This window comes from Typopeltis vanoorti, chromosome 3, assembly GCF_054136105.1.
Source record: "Typopeltis vanoorti isolate ZY-2024b chromosome 3, IOZ_Tvanoo_1.0, whole genome shotgun sequence".
Lineage (NCBI taxonomy): Eukaryota > Metazoa > Arthropoda > Arachnida > Uropygi > Thelyphonidae > Typopeltis > Typopeltis vanoorti.
In genome coordinates, this window is record NC_143551.1 from 65579407 (window position 1) to 65591526 (window position 12120).

Genomic DNA, 12120 nt, shown 5'->3' on the forward strand with positions numbered 1-12120 from the left:
TTTCCTTAAAGTTTCTCTTTTCCAAGGAAAATTAATTTTTTAGTTAAGCACAGGAATCAATTTCGGAACAGTTGGCACTCTTTTCTCGACCACGTAAAATACGTGAATAGTTCTTCTTATAACGTCTACATCAAAACCATTCAAAGCTACGGTTTCGGTGGTTTTCTTTCTCTGGCGCTTTTTTTAGGAGATTTAAATTTTGGCTTACCTTCACCTTTTGATTCCCTACGAATTCTTTTAACAGTCGACCCCGATACGCCCGCAATTGCACTTGCACGTTTTATGACTTGAGAAAGGGGAACAAGGAGACGGCCTTCTGACGATTATTTTTCGCAGAATGTCAGCACATTATTCAATATTCTTTTGCAAGAGCTACTGAAACGTTTAACAACAGAACTTGTTGACTGTACTGGATCCATCATACAAATTAATAATAAAAAAAATGCAAAAAAGCGACAACAAAAATCTAGCTAGTACTAGTACAGCGACAGTCAAGAAAGCACGTGATTTCGCATGTTGGCGACCAATTCGTACATCCTTCATTTCTTTCTCCCCTTTAGCTTGAATCGACTATTCTTGGCAAAATCCCAAAGAGAGACCTACGAATCATCTACACCAACGCCATCTATCGCCCACTACCACCCAGCTAGTATTTTTTGTCTGTAAATTGCATGTGTTCTGAAGGGCCGATTTTCTGTATGCGGGATGAAAAACCCGAGTTTCCAAGAGAAAAAACCCTGTTATTCTTCCCAAAATTATTAGATTTGTTGTTCGATTAAGATTTTTTTTCTGATTAAGTTGGTCAAATGCATAGCATTTGTTTTTCATACAGGTTGTGGGTTCGAATCCTGTTGTGGCATGCTTTTAGGTATTTTGTTTGATAGACGCCTTTCATCGCAGGTGTAAATCTGCTTAGTGGAAGTCTGAAGTTGCTTGAAAAAAGTACTTTGTTTGGTCTCTAAAGTAGTCTTCCCAGATTATCCAACTCTTAGTATACTCATGATACTAATGTACTATAGGTTTTCAATCTTTCTTAGTTGGGATAGTCTTTAAAAAAATTATTGTAATACTAAAACCAATACACATGACACACTAAAATGCATTATTATTAAATAAATAAATTATTATTACGTGACACCTACAAGGACCTCTTGAGGATTGTGTGGCTAAGAATATCCAATCTACCACCGCTAATATTTTTGTTGAAAAAACAGTTTCCGGGAGGGAAACCCTTCTTTCTCTCTCTTATGAGATCGGCTAACTTCTCACCATCTGAAGAAAAACCATAAAAAGACTCCACTCGTCATGACGAGAATTTAATACAGATCTTTTTCAATCGAGAGGGCCACGGTCGTCGATTTTTCGTTGACTTACCACTCTTGAATGTCGTGTGCAAAACAGTAACAAAACATGCAGTTATTACTTGTGTAATGAATATGTTTGCTTTCGAGTTCATACCCATGAATGGCATGCATTCGTGGACTGTCAGTTTAAGCTTATTCATGTGTGAAAGAAAGCAGCTGGGCAGCTTTCTAAACTTCTTTAATCATATTTATTTAAGAACCTAAGATAATTAAGCATCATGATTACGTATCGCTTAAAGACGCAACTGCGTATATGCAATTTTTTTTTTTTTTTTTTTTTTTTTTTTTTTTTTTTTTTTTTTTCTGTGGGGTGCGGAAGAGTTGTCAGTCGTTTGGCATTTTTCTGATCCAGTGATCTACTTGCTAAATATGACAACAGGCAGTTTTCTGGATGATTGCTTTTGTTCAGTTAGACCTATTAGTTTCACTTAAAGCAATCGTTTACTCAAACTTATCTTCACCACAAGTGTTATGTCTAGGCAGCACTGAAGACATCGATTATCATAACAGGTCTGGAGATAAGTTGATTTTAAGTACTTCCCGAGTTTTGGCGATTGCTTGAGTGGTGCCTCTGTGTTTGTCAATGAAAACAAGCTCTTCATAGGATTTAGTGATTTCACTAATATCCTATGAAGTTTTATATTTATATATAAAATCGAATGAATTTATATATAAATGATATTTGAGATAAAGTGGATTTTTTCGTGTATGTCATGGCTACTTGGTGTCGAATGAAGAAAGCTCCAATCCAGCGACGGATCCAAAAGAGGATTAACTTCTTCCTTGAAGAAATTAAATTGTTAATTTTCAATTAAATATCAAAAAAAACTATTTTTTTTTAAATTTTATATAATACAGGAATCCCTCGTTTTTCACAGTTAATGTGTCTCGTGAAGATCTGTTAATCGAATATAATAAGCAATGAAAAAAAAAACTCATTCGTGGCTTTCAAAATCTTTACTATTATTTTTTTTTATAAAAAATATAGTTGTTCTTGCCAATTTTACTGACAGTATAACTGTAAAGGATTATAAAAAAGAGATTTAAAAGTAATAAAATACATTTGAAATACTTTAAAACACTGACTTACGTGTCTTCTGTATGCATCTCGCAGTAACAGCTCATTGGTTTTGTCTTCAATTCGATGGACTTGCATACTACGATCAAGTTAGAGTCAGTATCCATAAGTTGTTTTGAAGTTTCAGCAGCTAGAAACAGCGATTCATATTCTTTTCAAAGTTATGTCCTTTGTTGGCATTTTCTTCTGAATCGCAGGCATCTTGTTTTTCGCACGCATGTTGATCATTGAGGTTATTGCTAATCATTCTTCTGAATGAGGCAAGAGAGTTCGCACACTGTTGGCTGGCGCATTTTTACTATTTCATTATACAAATTCTAATTTGAATTATTTCGATTAAATTTTATTTGTAAAGTTATTTTGTGAATTGTCTTGATATGTTCTGTCAATGTCATCTCCATCCAGGAGATTGACTGTTATGGATGCAGGCTCCCTTAATGATAGAAAATCTCAAATGCAGTTTTAGTTTCAAGTTATATAAATAAATCTTTATTTGCTTTTGAGAGTTTTCGCTTTACATAAATCGTTTGGTTTCCGCACCCAATGACTGCATTATATACTGATGTTACCACGTATATTCTGTATTTGATAGCGAATGTTAGGACTTATGCAGTGTAATGTCTGTGGGAGGGGAGTCATTTTTCATTGTGTAAGGTCGTTTACTTTCTAGTTGGCACTAATTGTCGCTAAATGTAGTGCATTGACAAATGTTTCTGTATTGTATTTAGCGATACTATAAAGCTACGCCTCACCTCAAGGTCAACGATAGTCTGGACCAGCGTGTAAATGGAACGGAATGTGGTTAGTGAATTTTTAACTCGTGTTAAATAAATTGTGTTATCAATTTATTGAACATTGAAGAAAATTATATTTCAAAAAAAAAACATCAGAGAGACAGAGAGAGCGCTACTTCTTCATTACCTTCCCCAAACTGAAGTGTTTGCTATTAGCCCAGTCTTAAGTTAGATTCCATACGAGATTTTTGCTTTACACAGTGATTCTGGTGTCATATTACTCATGGCGTAAATTTTGTCAAATACGGGTATTAGTATCCGGCCTGAGGAACCCTACATAAATATATGGTAGCATTTTCGTGATTTTTTTTTTTTTTTATGTGGCTCCCACCCACGAAAGGTTTGTGTGAATCTATAGAACATTCGTACCGTGGATGGGTTAAGGGTTTTTTAAAATATATTTTATTGAATTTTTTTTTGTATTATTTATTTATTTATTTTTACTTGGTCCCGCCGGAAATCTTTATCTAGAGATCAAACATGGAACTTTTTAAAGCCACATCAGACCTCCAATCTCACACCAAGGGATGAAATTCATCTCTCATCTAAAGACAATCACAAACATACATGTTCACGGCGGGATTCGAACCTGCAGCCTCTTGGTTGGAGTAGCAGCTGAGTACTTCAGAAATTTATTCACTTTGTTGGGGTTCACTAGGATTTTAATTTATTTGTACCTTACGTCTGGATAGTAAGATCATAAAAACTTTTATTTCATCTTTCATTTTCATCGGCCATTGGTGGACGAATTCATTTTTTTTCATCTTTACCTTACTTTAGAAATATAAGTAATGTATGGAGAAATTTTATATACTTGGTTTTAATCCTTTTTCCCAAGTAAGCAAAACAAAGTTTTGCGCGTGAAATATATTCACGTCTGAGCTACTTGTATATAGAGGCTAATGATTTCATATCACTTGCCTTAGTATGTATCCCATAATGCAAAGCACATATCCCCATGTGCTTTGCATTATGCAAATATTTCCATAATGCAAAGCACATGGGGTCTGTGCTTTGCATTATGGGATACATACTAATGCAAGTGATATGAAGTCATTAGCCTCTATATACAAGTAGCTCAGACGTGAATATATTTCACGCGCAAAACTTTGTTTTGGTTACTTGGGATAAAAGGATTAAAACCAAGTATATAAAATGTCTTGGTATCTTTAACGTATATTACACCCAAGGTAAAAAACTTTCTGCATATATATATATATATATATATATATATATATATATATTCGTAAAAACAACAACAAAGGTTTCCATGACTTGATTTAGCTGCCATGCAGAAGTGCGTGTTGGGAAGTGTGTTTTTATATTTAAATTTTTGAAAATTTCAAGGTTACAACCACGTCTTCCCACAATAAGGGTTAAGACGCAATCGATTGAATAGTTTATTCTTCGTTCAGTAATATTTTTTCGATGATTTTTAGTTTATCATTTTTAAATAGTTTTTAGATGTTATAAAAACATTAAAAAAAAATAAGATGCTTTGTAGATTTCCCAAGTTTTAACAATGCCAATAGATTTTTTTAAGTTAACTAGAACAAAACTTGATTTCATGAGATTATAATGTCGCTTACTTACATGGCATTACGAAGGAATAGAGGAATAATCTGATGTGAAAATGATCATTTTTAAGAGAATTGACTCCAGCTTCTCTCAGAACACTATTTAATATCGATCCCGTCCATAATTTCATTTTCATGTTTTGTCAACGAAGAGGCAAGCACTACCATCATTACATACCTGGACACTTTTCCGTTATAGTTGCTTAAAATCGATACACTTCTTCAGTGCTGTCCCGTTGACTTTAAATCTCACACACAACATTTTGGGACAGCTGTCTTCTGGGATATTTGTGGATCAATAGAAGTAGATATTAGCGATGCTCCTATCTCTTTGACACACAATTCCATATTTGTTTATCGTGGAACTTTCAGAACTTGAATCCCAGATTTATTTCATTTATTGTGAAGTGATTTTTTTGAAAACAGTTTTCAAAGCGAGACAGAATACAGTGTATAAAATATAAAGTAAGGCATAACTTTTGAATGAGTAAAAAATTAATCAACTGAAAAATTGTTAGACAAAAAAGATTTATTATTGCATATATTTACCAGCATTGGTGTGTAAGACATAAAAATTAATAATTCACTAGACAATGATTAATTTATAACTGAGTTATAAAGTAGGTCTTATAACTCAGGCATCAATGGAATGGAATGGTTGGGAAGTCGCAAACGATAGAAAATGGGATAATGATGGTTAGCGAAACAGGATGGAAACGGATCGACGACATAACTTCGAATTAGCATCTGTCAGAGTGTGATTTGGATTTTAGTTTTCTAACATGTAAAGTGACTGGTTTTAAAAGAAATTACTTTTTTTTTAATGTCTCATAATATTGGGAGCTCAGGTTCTAAATATTTTTTAAAAAAAAGTCATCTTACTCCGTAATTAACTAAATCAGTTGCATGTTATGTGATTCATATCCAGCTTCCTCATCATTTTCATGTTGTAATATTTCATATATAATTATTCTATCACGTAATTATTTTCTGTACTGTTTCATTATTTACGAAATTTCACCACAACGTGTCCCAATTCCAGCTGTTTTATAATTAAAGTTAAGGTGTGATACTCATGCGAGTATCACACCTTAACTTTAATCTTGTATCACGAACTTAAGTATTCTTCAAGCATCTCCAAGCAGTTCGGCAAAAGCTTCAGTTTCCTAAGAGTTTTTGTGACTTACAAAACTTTCACAGAACTTTAGTATTTATATTTACGCATTTTGGATTTTCTAAGGACAGCTGTAGAAGAATTGTGCTTAAGAAATAAAGCAATATTTTTTTCTCTCTGCCCCTCACAGACATTTTTGTGATGAACTGTTTAATTTTGCTCTTCAAAAATAAACGGTTCACAATATATATATATATATATATATATATATATATATATATATATATATATATGTGTGTGTGTGTGTGTGTGTGTTAAGGATACCAAGTAATTTTAAACCTGGTTTTACTCCATTTCCCAAGTAAGCAAACAGACCAAAAGTCAAGTTTGCACCTGCAATTGATGCAAGTCTAACTGATCCCACAGGTAGTGCAAGACCAGGGCAACTCGTGGCAAAGGTGGAACAAGATCCGATCACTAATCTTAATATTTACCCTTAATGCCAAAACACATCTCCAAGAAGGGGATGTATGATGTTTTGTATTAAAGGCAAAGGGCCACTACCCAGACCGGTTTCGACCTTTATTGAGGTCTCATCAGTGGGAGCCAGGCTAGAAATACCAAGATTTAGTAATACAGAGCTTGTAAGTATTTCACCAAAACAAGTTACATAAGGTGTTTTAACCTTATTAAATAAAAATCTCTGGAGGAGATATAAATGTAGAAAGTATTTTTATCTTGGGTATAAATATGTTAAGGATACCAAGTAATTTTAAACCTGGTTTTACTCCATTTCCCAAGTAAGCAAACAGACCAAAAGTCAAGTTTGCACCTGCAATTGATGCAAGTCTTGCACTACCTGTGGGATCAGTTAGACTTGCATCAATTGCAGGTGCAAAACTTGACTTTTGGTCTGTTTGCTTACTTGGGAAATGGAGTAAAACCAGGTTTAAAATTACTTGGTATCCTTAACATAATTATACCCAAGGTAAAAATACTTTCTATATATATATATATATATATATATATATATATATATATTCGTATGACCCCTGCTAACTCACCATCAGTTGAAGAAAGCACATATGAAGATTCCTCCCTTCATTTTGAGAATCAAATGCAGGTCTTTTCCGACCATATGGTTGTTGCATCGTTCTTTCAGCTGCGCCACGTTCGCGCTTAGAAATTTAAGAAATATTTTCAACATGGCTATTAACTTGTCCTTCTGTCCTGGTCATTCCCCTGTTTAGTGACCACAAACACTTAAAAAAACACGCATGCATTCATCCCGAACTTTCAAAGGCTAAACTGATCACCACTTGAATCTTGATTCACGCGAGAATAAGAAGAAACGATAAAGCAAGAAATGAAACACCTCCAGTTCTATGATAATGAAACCCAATCATTTAACTTTCCAGGTTATCATAATCTTTATCATATATCAGGACGGAACAGGAGCCTTAAAAGGTTTTGTAGGTTATGCGAGATCAGGAAGTAGCTACTGAGGATCAAGTTCACCATGTAGATTAAGGGTGACCATTTGTCCCCTATTTTTTATTTCGCCTTACAAAACTGGCAATTGTTTGTTGTAATATTGAAGAAGATAAATTCTTTGGAATATAAGCAGCTCTTGTAAATTAATGCACCTAAGTGGCATAGAAATCCATCTTTTGTAAATTAGATATGTACAACTAAAATCTTAATCTTTGTTTTAAAAAAAAGTATAATTTAAAAATAGCCCCATCTCTGAAATTGCCAATAAAAAAAAAAATGGCCAGTTTAACGTAAATTTCAGTTAGGAAATTTTATACAATACCAAGTTTGGAAAAATAAAAATAGATTTGAACGCGAGGTTTCCGTACGCTGTAAAATGTCCTTTTTTTTTTTTTTCCTTAACCAAACAGTAGTAATAGCCGCACGATAGGATACTGTTGTGAAGGAGGCCAAGGTTCCTCATGGACTTGTATTCAGGAATAAGTAATTACGGAAGATGCTTTCAGCTGTCTTTATTAAAGACTAAACAAACACTTTTAGTCGTTGAATTATTCAGTGGCTTTTAAATTAAAATGAAACAGGCGTTTGGATAATTCAGCTTTCTTTAATTATTCGTTGAATTTAAATTGGCTTTCTTGACTGAAAAGTTCAAGACCGAATTCAGAAGGTTTTGCTAACTGAAACCGTGACAGCCTACCTAACCAGATTTCTGTTTTTCTTTCTTTTTTTAATACTTCCTTAGTATCAAACTTGAACTCTCTCTGCATGCACGATCATCTTTTCGATAGCGTGATTGTAAGACTAAATTTCACACTATCACAAAATAGATCTTCTCGTAGAATGTAGCTGACAGCCCGCGATGCTATCTCCGTCCTGCAAAACCGGTAAACCGGCTGAGAACACGCGCAATTAGTAGACTTAATATAACTGGCCCCAATAGCCGCAGTTGCTTCGATCATTTATCGATCAAGTTATTCGTCTGTAATGCAGGCAGTCTCGGATGGTAACTTAAACAGTTAACGTCCGCGATTTTCCTTTACAGAATGTGAAGATCAACAGTTGAATCCATTCCGTACAGTAACATAACACCCTCTGAAACCATTTTTGTAATTCCTTTAGCTGCATGTAGATTTTGATTTTCGTTGAGTCCCTGAGCATTTTTTATTCTTGTGCTATGCTTTCCCACTATATTTTTGGATTTTGCATATGATAGTTAATCCCACTCAAAAAAAAAAGCTTGCAAATATAGTACATGACTATTATTGTCATTCGGAAACTCTGCTCTGAAGGTATCCACTCAGCCAAAGCAGACCGGTATTGCTTTGAATAGCGATTTTCTCTCCCAACTGGATGTACATTTTTCAATTGCTTGTCTCACCCACCCGTCATCTTGATCTGCCAATGAATTTCACTTAACGTGACATTCTAGGACCACAGAAATCACAACGCTACTTCATTGTTCTTCTGACGTGGACATGTTCGGGGGGATACAACCTTTGGGATGCAATAACAGCTAGTTAGTGTTGCTGCCTTCCAAAAAAATTAGGAAACACATTACGGATTCATATGCCGTGAAATGTTCATAGCACGCAACATGTTAATAAAAAAATTTGGTTTTTTTTTTTTATTTTTTTAGATAAGGGTAATTAAAAACAAGAGGATAATTGGTCTTTGTTAAACGAAGTAATAGCAGCTAAACCTCTGATATTATTTCTTTTTAAAGCGATATCTTCTTAAAATGAAAAAAAAAAAAAAATTCCCCCCCAAATCTCAGCGATTTGATTAGGTTGTCTAATAATTAACTTGAGATACGTAATAAATTACAGAAATCAAACTTGGTTAGCTTTTATCTCCAGATGTATCTAGAAGCCTTGCCTTGGTTCAGGTATAATCTAAAAAAGTGGGATAAAAAGATGTGATTCCTATGAATCACAGAGATTTATATGAAATATTTCTAAATCGTGGAATGCTTTCATCCAGAAGCAGAATACCTGTAACCTCTTCGCATGCTAATCTTAACCAGATTTCTGTTTAACCAGATTACTTTTTTCTTCCATCCTCTAAAAGGATTAGTAAGAACCCTTTTAGAGGATGGAAGAAATAAAATAGTAGCAACAAATGCTTATTTTAGTTTTAATCTATTCGTAGTTTGCATTTCTTCGGTATTATTACCATCAACCTTCCACCATCACCTTTTCCCACATGAGTGTGTTGTCAGCCAGAGAAAAATTCCATTGATAGAATAGTCATAATCAATTTCCTGATATGTACCCTCAAGGGGTGTTCAGGCTACTATGACAGCACTACATGATTAAGTTACATTATTATTAATCTCCTATCCACAATTTTCGTTTAAATTAGTCTATTACTTGTGAGCACCTTAACATTTCGTGCTTCTAAGGCACTTCTCATTGTATCAATCCACCTAGACCTTGGTCTTCCTCTGGGTCTCTTTCCTGCCATCTTGGCATCAAACACATGTTTTACCAACATTTCCTCGCCCATTCCTATTTAAGCGGTCATATCACCTTAGATTAGCTCCGTGCACACATTCTTGAATGCCAACAATGTCGAATTCCTTCCTGTCTTCATTGTTATTATATTATTCTCCCATTGATGCCGTCTGTTCACTCCCCTAATTTTCTCCAGAACTCTCATATTTGTGGTCTCTAATCTTTGATCAAGCGTTTTAGTGTTTATGAATATTCGTCTGTGCTGCGTAAGACACTTTTTGCACAAATGTCTGTCTTGGAGTGGCTCTTTGATTTTAGAGTGGAGGAATTTGTATCAGAACCCTTTAGCTCCATCGATATAGAAACTACTTGATGGGTTTTACTATACATGGCTTCATGTAGTGGCACGTAAAACATTAAAGACCTAAAATGCCTACATTTGTTTTGGTTAAAGATATTGCTGTCATATTATTGCTGTCGTGTATACTCACATACTGGCTCTTCAGATTATGTCTATAATAACAATGCACTGCTGTAATACTATATACTTTTCCCCAACTTTTGTATGTACAAATCACTGATGTACCTTGTTTAGAAGTGATCAACTTGCAATGATAGTTATCAACTTAGGCAGGTTTAGAAATATTGCAAGGATCACTAGATGAACACAGCAAGTGTTCTTTTTGGAATTTCTCATAATATTTGCCATCTTACTGAACATTAATAGGTGAAAGTTACGACACAGTGACTAAGGCTACGAGTAGTGTGCAGATATATGCTAATTACATGCATTCCCCAAGGACGATTTGTAGAATGGTTGGTTGTTTGAAATTACAACGAAAGCAAAACGAAGTTATGAAGAAACCAGCGTATTATATTCTTAAATTGCGTGTGTTCTTTTGGCCGATTTGCCTGAATAGCTGGATGAAAAACCAGCGTTTCCGGGAGGAAAACTTTTCACCACGGTATGAGACCGTGTAACTTACCTTCAGAGGACAAGCCATTATAAAGGTTCTTCGCTCCATGTACGGAATTCGAACTGATTTCTTTTCAAACAGATGGCACCGTCAGTACCCACGGAGTTCGTTTTATAGGAAAGGAACCCAGCAGAATTGCTACGAAGAAAAATCATGCGCCTGTAATAGTTCAACTCATCTTCAGTTCCTGGCATTCCAGGCGGGATTCTAAATCTGTAAAATATAGAATACATCTGAGGTTAAGCTCATATATATTAATTATCTTGTTTTTAAGTTCTGTCTTGTGTTCTCGTTGTATTAACGTAATTCACGGTTTCATTGAATGACTGTCTGTTGCTTCACCTTGCCTGAACTTTTTTTTTTCTCTTTCCAGCGCCGGACCTAAAGGTGATAATCTTTACGAATGGGTATCTACCATTCTTGGACCGCCAGGATCAGTTTATGAAGGTGGAGTTTTCTTTTTAGACATTCACTTTTCTCCAGAATACCCTTTTAAACCACCAAAAGTAAGTATGTCCGATTTCTTGTTTCCCTTTTGGCTTATGGCATGCAATCACATAACCATATCACGTGGACAGTAACCACAATCAAAGTTTCATGTTTAAATTTTTTGTGTCATTTGACTTAAGTAGTCAATTTTAATAGTATTTTCTAAAAGTGCAAAATTTATTATTATTTATTTATTATTTTTTACACAGGAATCAACATTATTTTCGATAATTGTCATAAATGTTAATTTCATTAATATTGAATAACTCAAAGAACTTATGTACCAGGTTAACTGGGCTGCTTGTTACAATTGTTTGTATGATTTCATTCTCTAAGTAAAATAGGAAGTTAAGATAAAGCAGTGTAAACGCTATTTTGTGACAATGCTTCAATTCCAGTTGAGTTCTCGCCAAATATTTGGTTTCGAGATCCTGCTGAAATATTTGGTTGCCAGATTGTTTCTCTTAGCGCTTAGAGTGTTTGTTCAGGGAATCGATCTGCTTTAAATGAGAGCATGAATCAAGGAGGGGGAACTTTTGATTTTTATTAGTGAAAAAAAAAAAATTCGGTCGAAGAATTGCTTATTAGCTCGTAGACTATATCGTGAGCAGTGAAAATTTACTAGCCCCCTTTTTTTTTAAAAAAGTATTAAAGTATTTTTCTTCTTAATACAGTGTTTCTCAAACTTCAGATATCCGCATACCCCTTCTTAAATTTTCATTATTACCAAGTACTCCCTAATTAATTAAAAATTAATTTAAAATATTAATTAAAATTGAA

At 34.3% G+C, this 12120-nt stretch overlaps 1 protein-coding gene across 1 annotated transcript in view; it reads left to right on the plus strand.

Moving 5' to 3' along the window:
- Positions 1–12120, plus strand: part of LOC150108222 (ubiquitin-conjugating enzyme E2-24 kDa-like) — a 219033-nt gene that overhangs the window by 162785 nt on the left and 44128 nt on the right. Inside the window, exon 4 of the mRNA XM_090415670.1 lies at positions 11225–11357. Coding sequence (XP_090271796.1) covers positions 11225–11357 — 133 coding nt within the window. The remainder of the gene's footprint in view (positions 1–11224; positions 11358–12120) is intronic.